Source organism: Gasterosteus aculeatus, chromosome 9, assembly GCF_964276395.1.
Source record: "Gasterosteus aculeatus chromosome 9, fGasAcu3.hap1.1, whole genome shotgun sequence".
Classification (NCBI taxonomy): Eukaryota; Metazoa; Chordata; class Actinopteri; order Perciformes; family Gasterosteidae; genus Gasterosteus; species Gasterosteus aculeatus.
In genome coordinates this window covers 9,928,746-9,945,992 of record NC_135696.1, presented here as the reverse complement: position 1 = coordinate 9,945,992, position 17,247 = coordinate 9,928,746, and the positions used below count along the sequence as shown (strand labels likewise).

Sequence of the window (17,247 nt, the reverse complement as noted above, 5' to 3'; positions counted from 1 at the left end):
CAAAGTGTCTCAATGGGGTCTTGTTGGCTTTGTAGATGAAGATGGTACAGAATGAAGTATGATGGAGTTCAATGACGTAGAAAGAGGAAATACAAGTTAAGAGAGCCATCAAGAACTCAAAGCCAAGTATAATGGAGAATTGTCAAGTTGGTTTTGTTTGGTTCAGGTCATTCTCTTCTGTTTAGTTTGACAGCCATCAAAAAATAGAAAGAGAAGTGCTGCCATCTTAACTGGAATGAGGAAGATGTGACAAAGAACCAATGTGACTAGATAGGTTTGCATTTAACACCTTACAACGCCCTACATTAAGTGTTGTAGAAGCCCTTAGATATAGTGAGACATTATCAGCAGCAAACATATGCGGGAAAGAGAGATTTACTAAGGTGAATTTTAAAGTTACGGATGGTAATTACATGATCTTCAATAATAAAATGTTGATCATTGTGCTAAATGTTTTAAACAAAGTTTTTTTCAATAAGTAACATACCAGAAAACATAGGACACTGTAAAGTATCTAGATATGAAATATAATGTTGAGTATGTACTTTATTTCAGAATCAACTTAACATTTGTTTTGGGTTTCTGATTTATGATGTGCTCTTATTTACTTACAACAAATTCCTAAGTTTTGAATGCATATCCAGGTGCAGGTTTAGACTTGCTATACGTTTCCATTGTTGTACATATTTTAAAGATATTTCCTTGTTGTGTGAAACATATTGTACTGCGAAGCGTTGCTTTAGTCTCCTTAATGTAATCTGCTTTGGAGGCGTGACGTCAGGCTCTCGCATCATTTCTTCTAACTTTCTGGTCTTCGTGTTTTTCTGCTGCGAAGATTGTCTTTTCTTTGTAGCCCTGATGAAGGTGTCTTTTTAGATGATTAGTTGTATTAATGTTTACTTATCACAAGGTTAACTATAATCTCATAACTAAATGTATGTTGACATTCCTTTTATAATACTATTAGTAACTAACTATGTTATGTCTACTGGTGTGTGGGTGTGTGTTCAAAGGAAAGGGAGAGGCTTCAGTCTTTGAAACGGTGAGAAAGTGGAAGTTACATTAAAGTAGTTAAAGACTGTCAGCTCTCTGATTAGATGAGCTCATTTTCTCTCCACTTTTCAGCAAGATGAAAATCAGTCGAGTGGAGTTATTTTGCATTCTTTCAGGTCAGTACTTTGTTTGGATTTCTCTGTGTTTGTAACTCTTAAAGCTTCCGTATGAATGCTGTAGTTTTTAAATGGCATACTTGACCTTTATTTTGTTAAATCACCCATTAACTTTTTTATTTATAAAAATCTTTATTTCTGCCTGTAGGTCTGAGTGTTGTGCAGATGAAGCCTCTGAACATAAATGGTCGTGTTGGTGAAAGTGTGACAATCAGCTGCTCAGACTGGAACGTTTGGACTGATGTAACAGAGAATGTCAAGTACTTTTGTTACAGTCCATGCACGGAGGACCATCACATCATCATTAAAGCAGCATATGGAAAAATTGAAAATAAAAATAGAATAAAGTTACTTAACGAAGGAAAAACCTTGTTCGTGACCTTCAGCAATCTCCAAAAGTCAGACTCCAAAACATACTATTGTAGAGCGGAGAGATTTGGCCCTGACTCATATATAGAGGTGAATCTAAAAGTCACTGATGGTGAGTTTATTCTCTAAATATTCTCAATGAGAAAATCCTTGTTTGCCCAAAAGTAATAACTTTCTTAATTGTTGGTATGTTCACTTGTCTGTTATTTTCAGCTCCGCCCCCCAGTCCCAGCATGACTCCACAAACTGTCATTGTTGTTCCCACCTCCTCATTTACAAAGAGCTCCACGATGTCTTCTAACAGCTCAGATGTTACTACTGATACGTCTACGTCATACACCACCCTCAATACACCACCTGATGCACCAGCACAAGGATCAGTTAGTGAGTACATCATCCATGAACATGTTACAGTATATTGACTGCATATATAATTTGATGTTGATTAAAGTTGTATAAGAATACATCTATATAGATACACACACACACTTGTCATTGCAATGCTCACATACACAAGTACCGCCAGCACCACTTTATTCATAAATTATAAGATGTTCCAGCATCATGTCTGCCTCCTTAATATAAAATGGTGCAGTTCATGGAACAAAAATATCTGTGTTTTCATTTCCTGTGAAAAGCAAGTTTGTGATTATTGAAACATTCCTTAGTAGCAAAGAGGAGATGAGCACATGCTAAGTACCATCAAGTGTGAATGATCTTTTCTCACATCCGTCCTCTTTCTCTGTCTTTGTCCAGGTTATGTTCTATATTTGGTTATAGGTGTTATTGTTGTAATAATCATACTGATGGTCTCACTCAAGCTTGTGAACAAGAGGATGAAGCGCCGATTAAGTAAGATTTACAAATTAAAACACACAATGCAAATATGTTTCTACTCCAGTCAAGTTTTCACAGATTATTAACAAATGATGTCCTACATGGTTACAGATGTTGTGTCAGGGGCTGATGCAGCAAACAGAGACGCACAAGAGGTACGTTTGTGGCTCTGAGATCGTGTGTCGGTCCAATGGTTCCATTGACTCCTCCACAGAAGTATAGAGGGAGTAGAAGTACAGATGGAATGGCAGTCCACATATCTAAGACACAGCTTTGAATGATCACTGCTTCAGGAGCATCACTATTTATGTTATATTCATTGATATCCTTCAGCCTGAAGCTATTAACGTGAATGCCATTTAAAGTCATATTAAAATATATTTTTGCAAATATGTGACCAAATGGACACTTAATAATACTTTGGAATAATATCCAGACGTGACAACGCCACTCTCTTTGAGGGAAGAGACCCTGAATTCAATTATCTTACTGGCCAAAAACCCATACAAGGTAGATCATAGACGGACAGAGGCCTCTGTGTGTACAGTGCAATATCACTTTTATTTAAACAATAACTTTATAAAAACACATCCAAATAATTTATACCAGTAGTGTTAGACCGGGTGCAACAATGACACTTCCAACAATAAAACACTGCATACACTGTTAAAGAATAAAATAACCAACACACACAAATACGATTAATGATCCTGGTTAAAAGACACAACACAATAGAAGTGGGGAAGGGGGAAGCAACGGTCATCAAAAAGGGCACAATATCAGTTTGTTATTTCTATAAATAGAGAGCAAGATAGAGGCACTAAAGCATAATCTAAACTAAAACTATGGTCGGAGAAAAAGAGCAGTGGCTGCCCTGCTGACCACTCAGTGTCACCAGTTCAGCCTGCAATGTACAAAACAGCCACTAATCACCGAGTACCCATCATACTCATTACAAAATGCATAATGTGCTGGCAAGCCCAACCTCCTCCCTCCTAGGCCCAAGGCACCTGTGCACCAGCAGGTCTGGTTCAGGTCTGACATTCTATCATAGGAAATAAAACATTATATTAATTTCCCCATGATATACAGGATGTAGATTAAAATTCTACAACCTACCTGCTTAGTATAGTTTGCTCACACACACGGTACTGGCGAGCAACAAACACAGCAACCCAGACTTCAGCACATGCCGGACAACGAGAACAAACGTGAGTTGCTCAGCTCTCGGGATCTCCTTTTATATGGAGAGGCTCTCCTTGAGTTTAAGTCTCCCGCTCTGTGCTGAGGCTCCCCGGTCCTACGGTCCCACCTTTCACATATGTTTGATTTGTTGACACGTTGCAGCAATGTTTTACTTTTCAATGTCAACTACATTTTATTAAATGCATTTTATTTCACTCAGCTTAATTTGGGACAAGTTTATTAACATAAATGAAACATGTCTTGTTCCCTAAGGGTGCAGGTCCTAATGAAGTCTACCAATCACTCCACCCATTGATGATGGACAAAGACCAAGTCTACAGCACCATAACACCCAACAAAAGGGAGGGACCGTCTACGTCCCCACTTTGAAGGATCTCTGCAGCAGCAGCTATTGCATCAATATTAAATGCCTGAGTGTTGAAAGATAAAATAAGTATTTTGCATTTGCTAAATAAAGCTTGGGACATACTTTCATAATTCCATGTCAGCGGACAGCTTCGCACTTGTACTAGTCGGTATTTGGTTTTATATAAACTTCTTTGAAGACAAATTGTGCACAGTCCTGGGTTTGCCTGTCAGGACACTCGTGGTCCAATCACAGAGGGCGGAGGAAAGTCCCAGGTCTCTGAGCCCACTGACGAGCTTAGAGGCCACGATGGTGCTGATGCCAGCGGTCCTCAATGAACAGCGTTCTGCCATTTGTGTTCCTCCGGTCCAGGTGGAGGTCTGGGTGGATGCTGAGAGCTTTGCTGGCGTCTGTGGATGTGTTTGTCATTTGGGCAGTGGGGTTTGCTCTTTTGGGGGACAGGGACTATGGTGGTCTTTTTGGCGAATGTGGGGGAATACAGTGAAATGTGTTGTGGAATATTTCAATAAAAGCTCGGTAGAAGAGAATGATTTGTCTGATAAAACAGAGTCTTGATGAATGTTTTGAAGCTTTTATGAGATCGAGTCGACCGCCCTCCCTTCTCAGGACACAGCTGCAAACTAACATTTTGTATCATGCTGCTCTTTGCACGTCCGGGTCAAATATAGGACACTTGAGACACGGCTTTAGCACAAAACAATGTTATAACATATTTTTACCATTACAATTGTTATAAATATCACTGAGCACATCTGCCAGTTGTTATGCACAAGCCACAAGAGCTCGGCCGAGGATCCCTTCAGGTCCAGGTGCCTTTGGTGGCTTAAGATTTACACACATCCACCCTGAATACTGCTGGTGACGCAACAAAGATGAAGACTGTGGGTAAAACACTTCGTCATTGCCTTTTATTTGCTCTAAACTTGACTTACGTTTTAGGGCAGAAAGAAAACGTAAAGTTTGGGACCTCAGAAGAACGTTTTTTTTTTAATTGGTGCGTCTCAATCTGCTAACATGCTCATCTTTCATTGTATCATACACACTTAGTTTTTGTGTTGTAAGTGTCAAATTGTTGGCCTATTACATTTAGATTGTGTACTTTTCTTCAAATTCAGAATAAATGTTTTTTTTCTTCATGTGAATGGCATCTGGTTTTGTGCACACTGATATAATCTTACACTGTGTGGTGACCCACAAGTAACGCTGGAGAGACATTCACCAGGGGACTGTACCTTTAAGGGGAAGTGTTTTGATGTGAGGTTAACGTGCATGTCCGCAGTAGTTCTCACGTGTTGTTTGGTATTATTGAAGTGGAGAGTAAAGCTGACTCAACGCATCTCCGTCTCCTGTCTCGTCTCTTTTCACCCTCCACAACTGTTTGCTTTGCGGCTGAGCGTCAGTGAGAGTACGAGTAGGTGTGTGTGTAGCGGCAGCGTCCTCAAGAGATTGCAGTTGTAGTTGGATCGCGTCCCTTCGTCTGTGTCCGAGCTGTCTCGTTCCTTTGCTCCTTCAAACTGAGTCAAAGAATTCAGCCTTCCAGCCCACGATTTGGAGGACAAATCGGATGTATCTCTTGCGGTGCAGCATTCCCCATCATGCACAGTAGACCACTGAAGATTTAGTTTTATTTACGACAATATGAGGTGGGCCGGCAGCAGGGGAGCAGCTGCGTTGTTAACTTCCGACCGTAGTTATCAGTGAAAAGTCACTTTACTGCCTTAACTTTCACACTTTAAAAGGTTGATCAATGTCTTACTGCAGTTGTGACCGTTTTAAAGATCGTTTATAATTGTTATTATGAACAGAAACTTATCAAAGTGAGTTCAAGTAGACAAATTATGAACCTGATCTTGTTACGGCCAGTTTACCAATGACCCAAATGCAGACAGACGGCAGGTTAGGTGGAAAGAAAAGCTTTATTTTATGGGTACATGGATGCAGTTGAGGAAGCAGTGACAAGGAAGTGTACAAAGTGCTGGCTGGGCGGCGATGCGGTGTGAAGATGCACTTGACTGACACAATCACACAGGTTATGTTACACGGTACCAAGATTACCGGCTAACGGGGCGAGAGTATATCTGCCACAGACGTGAAGAGACGATCGGGCGATGAGACAACCGGAAACCGGGATAATTCAGCTGGCGGTGACGAGGGCTTGATGATGGACCAATGAGGAGCCCAGATGCCAGCTGATTGCAGCCACACACACACACACACACACACACACACACACACACACACACACAGAAGGAACAAACCGTAGCAAAGCTGACGTCATATTAGAGCTGGTGGGTCTTTTGGGGGGGTTAGGGTCAGCCATTCAGTTTCAGTAAACATCTCAGTATGATTCAATGCAAAACAATTATTATTATTCATTATTACTTTGCAGTTAAGTATTTAACATCTTATTCAAACAATTTAGTACATTGATGGATATATACAGTATATAACTATATATTAACAATATGATATAACTATTATATTGTATAAATATAATATAAATATAATATTAAATACAATACAAATATACTTATATAAAATCCACCTCTCCTTTCTCTGGTACAGAGTTCGGGTCAGGTCTTCTTGGAAGGACACTGCTCGTGGTCACTCTTGTTTTAACTGGTGCGAGACTCGCGTAGGGCGGTGAAGAGCTCTGCCCACAACTCAATGGATTTTAGGACTCTGAAAGGATGTGTCACTCATTGACTTTAATCAGTGATTGGCTAAAGTGCTTCTAAAGGCTGGCGCATGCTTCTGCTTCTGCGTCTTTACACAGAGTCGTGTCGACACACTCGTTTCAATTCATGGTTCTAAAGTCTTGCGTGTGTTGCAGAGCAATTCACCGCCAGAACAACAGGTGGAGTAACGTTTTTTTGTTGAAGACGACCAAAAGAGTGACGTCTTGCGTAGCTTTTGCCGCTAGTCTAGAAAAATGGGTCGACGCACGCAAGAACGCAAGAAGAGGTGAAAAGACGCCCAAAGGGCTCTTGAGTGCGAGTGTCCTTGCGTCTCTCTGAAAACGCAGAAGCATGAACTAGGTTTTGGATCCACCGCTTTGGGACACGGCCCGAGCCCAGCTGAGACATGCAGAGAGGGCGTGCAGGAAAAGCCTACATTTTGCGCAGATATCTTAATTTACTAATATTACTGGGTACATTCCATGTTTCAAAAACACACATATTGACTATTTGTAAAATGTATGTTTTATATAATGAAAATGATTATTAGGATTTAATTTAAAATTACCAGAATGTGTCCTTCTCTCAGCCTGATCTATAGGTATGATGCTCCTGAGGTAAAGAATATGATCTGGCTGTATTTTATATATTTTTTCAAATATAAAGCTTTACTGTCAAGCTTGCTGCAGCAACAGGAAAAGTTGCTGCCACAAACAGGAAGTCCCTCACAGGCCAGACCATTTCCTTTCGTAGAAGCACCCGGCCCCCCGTCCACGTCAGAGGCTGAGTCAATAGAGGAACACGGCCACTAAATGAGAAACAGCTTGTGTGTTGCAGGAGGAGGAGGAGCATCAACTGGAGACAGTAAGAGGAAGTGAAGGAGGGACGTGAAGACGGTGTTGACTGACCTGATGATACCTACACACTCGATCACTCACTCTCTCACTTTCACGATAATGAAAATCTATGTTTGCTTTTGTCTTCTTTCTGGTGAGTTAGTTTTTTTTTCTGTATCTTCTGCATTTACACAAACTGTAGCTTGCGTACAAAAGATGTAGCTGTTGATTGAAACATGTATAAATCAATCAAGGGTTTATTTTATTTTTCAAATTTGCCGTCATGAATAGTAAAATCTAACGTCAAAGGAAATGTACATATGAAATATGACAAAGGCAAAATGTCTCCTTTATTTCTGCTTGTAGGTCTGAGTGTTGTGCAGATGAAGCCTCTGAACATAAATGGTCGTGTTGGTGAAAGTGTGACAATCAGCTGCTCAGACTGGAACGTTTGGACTGATGTAACAGAGAATGTCAAGTACTTTTGTTACAGTCCATGCACGGAGGACCATCACATCATCATTAAAGCAGCATATGGAAAAATTGAAAATAAAAATAGAATAAAGTTACTTAACGAAGGAAAAACCTTGTTCGTGACCTTCAGCAATCTCCAAAAGTCAGACTCCAAAACATACTATTGTAGAGCGGAGAGATTTGGCCCTGACGCATATATAGAGGTGAATCTAAAAGTCACTGATGGTGAGTTTATTCTCTAAATATTCTCAATGAGAAAATCCTTGTTTGCCCAAAAGTAATAACTTTCTTAATTGTTGGTATGTTCACTTGTCTGTTATTTTCAGCTCCGCCCCCCAGTCCCAGCATGACTCCACAAACTGTCATTGTTGTTCCCACCTCCTCATTTACAAAGAGCTCCACGATGTCTTCTAACAGCTCAGATGTTACTACTGATACGTCTACGTCATACACCACCCTCAATACACCACCTGATGCACCAGCACAAGGATCAGTTAGTGAGTACATCATCCATGAACATGTTACAGTATATTGACTGCATATATAATTTGATGTTGATTAAAGTTGTATAAGAATACATCTATATAGATACACACACACACTTGTCATTGCAATGCTCACATACACAAGTACTGCCAGCACCACTTTATTCATAAATTATAAGATGTTCCAGCATCATGTCTGCCTCCTTAATATAAAATGGTGCAGTTCATGGAACAAAAATATCTGTGTTTTCATTTCCTGTGAAAAGCAAGTTTGTGATTATTGAAACATTCCTTAGTAGCAAAGAGGAGATGAGCACATGCTAAGTACCATGAAGTGTGAATGATCTTTTCTCACATCCGTCCTCTTTCTCTGTCTTTGTCCAGGCTATGTTCTATATTTGGTTATAGGTGTTATTGTCGTAATAATCATACTGATCGTCTCACTCAAGTTTATGAACAAGATGATGAAACAACAATCGAGTAAGATTCACATTAATATTAAATTAAAATACACCTTGCAAATATTTGTCTACTTCAGTCAAGCCTCCACCAGACAAATTAACAAATGATGTCCTTTATGTTCACAGAAGTTGTGTCAGGTGCTGATACAGCAAACAGAGAAACACAACAGGTCAGTTTTGGGCTCAAATCAGTTTCTATCGACTCTTTCACAGAAACATCTTGCTTGAAGTATTTCCTCACTTGTTCCCTCAGCTTGTGTGAGTCTCACACATTTCTCTCGCAGCTCTGACACTTTACATTTACATTTTACAATGCTGATAAACAAACATTTTTAAACACTATAATGTTCCTCTGAAGCAGAAGCAGGAAGACAGAAGCTGCTTCTCTAAACAATATGTTCGTCTAGATGCTTATTCTTCACCTTTTATGGTTCATGTAGGAGCCAAAGACAAACTTTTCTCACCTAACCCCACTAACCACCAGGGCCCCGTTGCTCTTTGATGAAGGATCTAATCTAATTAGTTAGATTTACGTTTTATACGGAGAGATTTCTTCAAGATCACGATAAGTTCCTATACGAGCGCTATCGATGCTACCGACAGGAATCATTTATTTAAAGACCTTCTGGAGCCGTACGTGGTGAACACCACACAGCCGAGCATTTACTGTGTCACACACTGCATGCACGCAAAATTATCCTGATAACTGAAGTCTGGTTGGAATTAACGAGACTTTTTGAGCCTTTGAGGAACCTGGACAGCCTGACTTCAATCACCTGGTTAATTAATTCTGACTAACAGGACATTTGATAGAGTTTAGGAACGGGGCCCTGGTCTATTCTCATCACGTAACACTGCTGATAATTGTTTTTCAGTCTGCATTAAGTGAACGCTTAGAAAAACACTCATTCGTAAAGATCAGTCTATTTTGCTTTCATTTGATTTGATTTTAACAAAACATATGTATTTTTCTTTTTCTTTGAAATATTATTGACTGTTAAGCTTTGGATGTGCTTGCCACTTTGTTTTGTTTAAGTTAAATTAACAGTATTTTCTGTCTCTTTTCTATTTGAAGGACGCTGGATACGAAGAAATAAGACTTGCAGACCAAACCGACCCAGATGCTCTCTATTGTAATTATTCCTACCACCAAGTCAAGGATTTACCAGTTGAGAGGCGTGATGGATATTCAGACACTCTTTATTTAAATCAAGCTGCCATCTTCATGGGCAATTCAAGGGGGGCGTGTAGAAAGAGCGCGGGCACATTTGACTCTGTGTACTCTGTTGTTCAACATCCCAAAGAGCAAATGAATCCCTCTGTGCAATGTAAAAGAAATCAACCTGAGAGCGCCAAAGAGAACTCTCTCTACTCCCTGGCTCAGCGACCACAGGCAACAAGGAAAATGCCCAAAAATTAGCTTTCTAGAGTAGACCTTTTTTTTTTATGGAAATAAGTAAAAATAGACAAAAAAGGAAAGAATTAATTAAATTATATTGATATCCACACAATGTCACTTCCATCTATACTGTCAATAAGTCTAATTACTACTGTCTGCGTTGTAACTTCATTACTTAGTCAAAGGCAGTTAAAGAGTGAAATCTTGTCAATAAAATGTACATTACATGTAATTTAGCTGACGCTATTATCCAAAGCGACTTACATTGCATTTTTAAACCCGTGGCTTGTTTTGTTTTTTTACATTTTGCCTGGGGGGCAATTAGGGGATGGGTGTCTTGCTCTGGGACACTTTGACATGGGACATGGAGCTATAAGGGTTTCAAACCACCAACCTTGTGGTTCCCGGCTCACCCACTCTACTCTACTGCAACACAAGAAAAATATTTAAAGACTGCATTTCTGACCTTGAAATATTAGTATATTTATTATTGTCATTCAGAATTTAAATCTCTGGCAAGAACAGCAAATGTAGTATAGTGTAAACTTGCTGTTAGATGTGTAACACTCAAATATATACACAATTAAATCAGCCTTTGCTACCATGATTCATCAAGTATTTAATTGATGCTGCTTCTTCTGCATCTGAACAATCTGAATACTTTGTCAAAACCACCTTATGGAGCCAAAGACTGTTGTATAGTATCTCAACAGGACATTTAAATATGGATCTTTTATTATTTATATTGCAGCCCTTTTGCTTTTTAATATCAGATGATTTAAAGTGTATAAATTTACCTCCTACATGTTTAGCCCTTTTGTAAATATTTTGAATATTATGAAATCCAGTGTTCTGATTGGTTGCGTGTCAGTCATGGGGGGTGTTATTATGCCCGACGCGCAGGAGATAATGTACACCCTCTCGTTACACCTTATTGCCTAATTATTGTCCTAATAAACCTGAGATTTGATCTTAGTTTTTTACTGTTACCCACTGTCATGTTTTGGTGCTCATTGTGAGGTCAACAGTCTATTGGTTCTTTTTTTTTGCAAAAAGGAAACAAGATTGCTTCATCAAAAATGCAGAAGCTTCAAAAACTGTTTGGTGACATCCGAGCGAAAACGTTCACTTCCTGTGAATGCTTTATGCACACAAAGATATAGTCTGAGGTGAATTCCAAGAACTAAATTGCGTTTTCATCTACCTTTTTAAAGGGGTCAATATTAAGTATTTAACCTCCACCTGGCAAAATCTGGAAAATAAGAGGTGGAAAAGTTGGCATGTTGATAAAAGCATGTAAATAAATAAATAGTTTGTCACAAAAGCTTCTGTGCCAAACAATGATTAACCTGTGTTAGATCCATCCTGTCACGTTGGGGTGCCAGAAGCAGAACTCATTGGGATTGACAGGGCAGGAAGTGAAGCTAAACCAGGGACACAAGAGGCTGCATAGCTGCATCCTATTTTGGACCAGCCCAGGTCCAGGTTCAATGAGCTTCACTGTTTGCTATGGTAAAATCACACTGGATGCCACCTGCAACAATTAATCTAAATGTATCCAGCTAATAAACTGATGCTGAATGGCAAGAATATATCTGTAATGCAGAAATGAAGAAATCAATGAGTCCTTAAAATAATATTTCTTTTACAAACCAACCTGTCCTTTTTACTTTGATTCCCTTAACCGATATTGGATCCTGGACACTAAACCAGGGGTGCCCAATAGGTCGATCGCGATCGAAGGCAGTGCTAGTAGATCATATTTATTTAAGATTTTAAAAAATCACCACTGGAGCTGACCGGAACTAATGCTAGTGCTAATTAGTAACTCTTGCTTACTAACGGACGCATTTCATTTCATTCAAAAGCAACCCAGTTAGACTGCAATCAGTGTAATGAAAAAAAATATATGTAATTGTTGTGACGGTTTCTCCTTTTACATTACATTAAATGTCATTTAGCTGACGCTTTTATCCAAACCGACTTACGTGCTTTCAACCATAAGGATACAAACTTAGAAGAACAAGAAACAAGAAAGCGCAATTTCATCAAATAAGCCAAGTTACAATTTGCTATATATAAATTGTACTTATAATGCCGCTTAAGCGCTACAATTTGTTAGTCTTTTAGTCAAGGTAGAGTCTGAAAAGGTGTGTCTTTAGTTTGCGGTGAAAGATGTGAAGGCTCTCTGTGGTCCTGGTGTCTTCAGAGAGCTCGTTCCACCATTTAGGAGCAAGGACAGCAAAGAGTCGTGATCTATTTGAGTGTTTTGCTCTCAGTGAGGGAGGAACAAGCAGTTTTGCAGATGCAAAGCGGAGAGTGCGGGTCGGGGTGTCGGGTTTGACCATGTCCTGGATATAAGCTGGACCCGATCCATTCACAGCATGGTACGTGAGCACCAATGTTTTGAAGTGGATGCGGGCAGCCACCGGTAGCCAGTGAAGAGAACGGAGGAGTGTATCCACAGATCTTGTTGCAGGTGGAACATTTGTATGTCATAGTGGTGGTACTGGCAACCTTGGTTATTTATCTTTTTTGCCTTCTTTCCTGGCTGTCCTCACCTCCTCCACTGCTTTTGTTCCGTCTTGGCGTCCTGACGCCAGGTGTTACGGTCAGAAGCCAAGACCTCCAAGTCAGATTTTGCACTTTTTTAGCGCTGCTTTGATTTGGTCTTTGCTCTTCTTCTGCCCTCCAGCAGAGCCTTGGGCCAGCTGGCCATGCAGCACTTTGTGAGGCAGCCGAGTGATGGGCATCCTTATAACGTGACCGAGCCATCGTTGTAATGGGCGATGGTGGCCTCCATGCTATTACAACCTGCTCTTCTGAGGATCTCACTGTGTGGCACTTGGTCACGCCAGGTGATTCCTAGCATGCGCTGGAGACAGTGGATGTGAAAATGCTCCAGAGATTTCACATGGCGTCTGTAAGTGACCCAGTCTTCACAACTATAGAGGAGGGTGATGTGGACCGCTTGATACAGAGATTTTACTGTGGAGATATAAGTTCTTGTAAGAAAGAAAGAGTCTTCCAAAGGCAAATGGTACTTATGAGAGATGCTGAAGATGGTGGAGTGGGTGGGATGTTGGTGCTCCACTGACCGACTACCTCTGTTTATACCTGATGTTGATGGTCAGCCCCGTCATGCTGTAGGCCTTCACAGGTGCATCCAGAACAACCTGGAGGTCTTGTGGAGTGTGAGACACAAGAGCGCAAGAGCCCATGGTTTGACATAAACTTATGTGGTATAGGGTGCAGCCAGGATTCAAACCACTGACCTTGCGCTGCACAGGACACCCTCCCTATCCCATACGCTGTCGTTTCAGTGGCTCCAATGTAAACATTATAAATATTTGTATTATTCAAAGTGTTCATTGCCTAAAAGTCATTTGAGTGTTAATCGTGACTGACTGCTCAACATCGGAGGAGTTTCTCATTGCCTCGTCTCTCCAAGTAACGTTGGTAAGTGTTATTTGCCTGGCATGATTAACATTCTCTTTCCTTACATCTTGTTGTCTTCCTCATCTTCCATCCATCCATCCGGGGGCGCTGGAGTCCAGTCTTCCTCATCTCTGTAATTTTAATATTTTACCTATGACAGTGTTTCTAAATATTTTATTTTGGTTTGTTTTACAAAGGCACTGGATTAAGGACACCAGCCCTTTGCTGCGGTCAATTGAAAGTGTTCCATAGCGTATTGTTGCAGGGCCAGCTCTTCTTGCCGTGGCCACCCTCTCTTACACTGTGACATCAGCTGGCTGCAGATGGAATCCTGCTGTTGGTGCTCTGCTATCTGTTGAAGTTTACACTGGGATGGAAGTTTGCACGTATCATATTGATAAATATCTGCACTTCGCGTCAGTGGCCGTCTCACAGGAGCCCTGGAGATCAGCTGTGACGTAAGTAAATCTTATGTGAACCTCAGCAGTCTGAGTTGGAATCGCTGCACTCTGGGAGGTAAATCATCCAATTCTTTTGTCCCCAACAAGGCCATTATTGGTGTATGGTTTGTCTCTATTGTGAATTATAGGCCTATGAGGTGTGTACTCAACCTTTCACATGCCCAGGTGACGGCTATGTTGTGGGTCAGCTGCCGTTTCTACCCATCCTGTGTGTTTGTATCTTCCTTTTCCCCTGTGTGTCTTTCTGTGCTGTTTGTTACCACCTACAAGATGCGTGGACATCCATCCTGCTCGTTCCCACACAGCTGATCCACATTCCATGATTCACCCCTGCAGTACTTAGACCCGGGCTGTTTCCAAGTGGTGACTTTGCTGCGTATCCCGGCCGCGTGGTCTAACTAACTGGTTGTCTCTGTGGTTCTTTGTGTCTGACCTCCGTTCCTCTGCGCAGATTCTGCTGTTCCTCACCTGTCATACCGCTTGCCTCACATCGCGCCAACATCCTCACCTGTGTCCCCTGGATTCCTCTGCTCCGTCCCGTTCCCAGAGACCCCAAGCTCAGCCTCGGTTTCACCTCCCCCTGAGTATTTGCGCTCTTAAAATCCTTGAACCTATTGTCTTTGTCCTGTGTGGGGTCATATATACAGTCGTAACAGGCTAACGTCTCCTTTTCAACAGAGTCTTCGAGAAATGTATGCGATTGGACGCCACTCCATGTTATCCGTCACAAAGACTCAATCTGCTCACAGACAGGCCGATATAAAAGCGTGAAAAGATGCTCCAAGCTGCCTCTGTGTTTGTCCATCCATCCATCCATCCATCTTCAACCGCTTATCCGGGGTCGGGTCGCGGGGGCAACAGCTCCAGCAGGGGACCCCAAACTTCCCTTTCCCGGGCCACATCTACCAGCTCTGACTGGGGGATCCCAAGGCGTTCCCAGGCCAGTGCAGAGATATAATCTCTCCACCTAGTCCTGGGTCTTCCCCGGGGCCTCTTCCCAGCTGGCCGTGCCTGAAACACCTCCCTAGGGAGGCGCCCAGGGGGCATCCTCACCAGATGCCCAAACCACCTCAACTGGCTCCTTTCGACGCAAAGGAGCAGCGGCTCTACTCCGAGCTCCTCGCGAATGGCTGAGCTTCTCACCCTATCCCTAAGGGAGACGCCAGCCACTCTCCTGAGGAAACCCATTTCGGCCGCTTGTACCCGTGACCTAGTTCTTTCGGTCATGACCCATCCTTCATGACCATAGGTGAGGGTAGGAACGAAGATTGACCGGTAGATCGAGAGCTTTGCCTTCCGGCTCAGCTCTCTTTTCGTCACAACGGTGCGGTAAAGCGAGTGCAATACCGCCCCCGCTGCTCCGATTCTCCGGCCAAACTCACACTCCATCTTCCCCTCACTCGTGAACAAGACCCCGAGGTACTTGAACTCCTTCACTTGGGGTAAGGACACATTCCCTACCTGGAGTAGGCAATCCATCGGTTTCCTGCTGAGAACCATGGCCTCAGATTTAGAGGTGCTAATCCTCATCCCGACCGCTTCACACTCGACTGCGAAACGCTCCAGTGAGAGTTGGAGGTCACAGACGGAAGATGCCATCAGGACCACATCATCTGCAAAAAGCAGCGATGAGATCCGCAGCCCCCCGAACTGTAAACCCTCCTCCCCCCGACTACGCCTCGATATCCTGTCCATGAAGACCACAAACAAGATTGGTGACAAGGCGCAGCCCTGGCGAAGGCCAACCCCCACCGGAAACGCCTTCGACTTACTGCCGAGCACCCGAACACAGCTCTCGCTTTGGGCGTACAAGGATTGGATGGCCCCAAGCAAGGACCCCCTCACCCCGTACTCCCGCAGCACCTCCCACAGTATCTCTCGGGGGACCCGGTCATACGCCTTCTCCAAGTCCACAAAACACATGTAGACTGGTTGAGCATACTCCCAAGCCCCCTCTATGATCCTGGAAAGAGTGAAGAGCTGGTCCGTTGTTCCACGACCAGGACGAAAACCGCATTGTTCCTCTTCAATCCTTGGTTCGACTATCGGCCGAACCCTCCTTTCCAGCACCTTAGAGTAGACTTTACCCGGGAGGCTGAGTAGTGTGATACCCCTGTAATTGGCACACACTCTCTGGTCCCCCTTTTTAAAGAGGGGTACCACCACCCCGATCTGCCACTCTTTTGGCACTGTCCCAGACTTCCACGCAATGTTGAAGAGGCGTGTCATCCAAGACAACCCCCCAACACCCATTGCTTTTAGCATCTCTGGACGGATCTCATCAATCCCCGGGGCTTTGCCACTGCGGAGTTGTTTGACTACCTCAGTGACTTCCACCAGGCTAATTGACGATGATCCCTCCTCCGCCTCCAGCTCCGCCTCCACCAAAGAGGGCGTAGTAGTTGGATTCAGGAGTTCCTCAAAGTGTTCCTTCCACCGCCCGATAACCTCCTCAGTCGCGGTCAACAGGGTCCCATCCTTACTGTACACAGCTTGGATGGTTCCCCGTTTCCCCCTCCTGAGGTGCCGGATGGTCTTCCAAAAACACTTTGGTGCCGACCGAAAGTCCTTCTCCATAGTTACCCCGAACTCCTCCCATACTCGCTGCTTTGCCTCCATCACGGCAGAGGCTGCTGCCCTTCGAGCCTGTCGGTACACTGCAACTGCCTCTGGAGTCCCACCGGATATCATAACCCGGAAGGCCTCCTTCTTCAGTCGGACGGCTTCCCTGACCACCGGTGTCCACCACGGAGTTCGAGGGTTACCGCCCCTTGATGCACCTAAGACCTTGAGGCCACAACTCACCGCCGCGGCTTCAGCAATGTAGGTTTTGAACATAGACCACTCTGGTTCAATGTCCCCTACCTCCACAGGAATGTGAGAGAAGCTCCGCCGGAGGTGTGAGTTGAAAATCTTTTGGACCGGGGCCTCCTCCAGACGTTCCCAGTTCACCCTCACTACACGCTTGGGTTTACCGGGTCTGTCCCGAGTCTTCCCCCATCCTCTGACCCAGCTCACAACCAGATGGTGATCAGTTGACAGCTCTGCCCCTCTCTTTACCCGAGTG

General features: G+C 43.0%; 2 protein-coding genes across 2 annotated transcripts; both read left to right on the top strand.

Annotated features, from left to right (window-relative positions):
- Positions 1-1,015: 1,015 nt before the first annotated feature.
- Positions 1,016-5,086, top strand: LOC144382992 (uncharacterized). Its single transcript, XM_040187120.2, has 6 exons — positions 1,016-1,169; positions 1,318-1,650; positions 1,752-1,922; positions 2,295-2,390; positions 2,487-2,530; positions 3,834-5,086. The coding sequence occupies exons 1-6, from the start codon at positions 1,130-1,132 to the stop codon at positions 3,948-3,950; spliced, it is 801 nt and encodes a 266-aa protein (XP_040043054.2). The 5' UTR covers positions 1,016-1,129; the 3' UTR covers positions 3,951-5,086.
- Positions 5,087-6,130: 1,044 nt separating this feature from the next.
- LOC120825485 (uncharacterized) lies at positions 6,131-11,270 on the top strand. Its single transcript, XM_040187116.2, has 6 exons — positions 6,131-7,616; positions 7,829-8,161; positions 8,263-8,433; positions 8,806-8,901; positions 9,009-9,052; positions 9,958-11,270. Exons 1-6 carry the CDS (start codon positions 7,538-7,540, stop codon positions 10,300-10,302), a joined length of 1,068 nt encoding a protein of 355 aa, XP_040043050.2. The 5' UTR covers positions 6,131-7,537; the 3' UTR covers positions 10,303-11,270.
- Positions 11,271-17,247: the final 5,977 nt, after the last annotated feature.

Bases quoted from the DNA above. Each gene is read 5' to 3' on its own strand.
- LOC144382992 (XM_040187120.2), top strand. From the start codon at position 1,130: ATGAAAATCAGTCGAGTGGAGTTATTTTGCATTCTTTCAG. The intron at 1,923-2,294 runs GTGAGTACATCA...GTCTTTGTCCAG, and splicing joins ACCAGCACAAGGATCAGTTA to GTTATGTTCTATATTTGGTT. The intron at 2,531-3,833 runs GTACGTTTGTGG...TTGTTCCCTAAG, and splicing joins CAAACAGAGACGCACAAGAG to GGTGCAGGTCCTAATGAAGT.
- LOC120825485 (XM_040187116.2), top strand. From the start codon at position 7,538: ATGATACCTACACACTCGATCACTCACTCTCTCACTTTCACGATAATG. The intron at 7,617-7,828 runs GTGAGTTAGTTT...TTCTGCTTGTAG, and splicing joins TTGCTTTTGTCTTCTTTCTG to GTCTGAGTGTTGTGCAGATG. The intron at 9,053-9,957 runs GTCAGTTTTGGG...TTCTATTTGAAG, and splicing joins CAAACAGAGAAACACAACAG to GACGCTGGATACGAAGAAAT.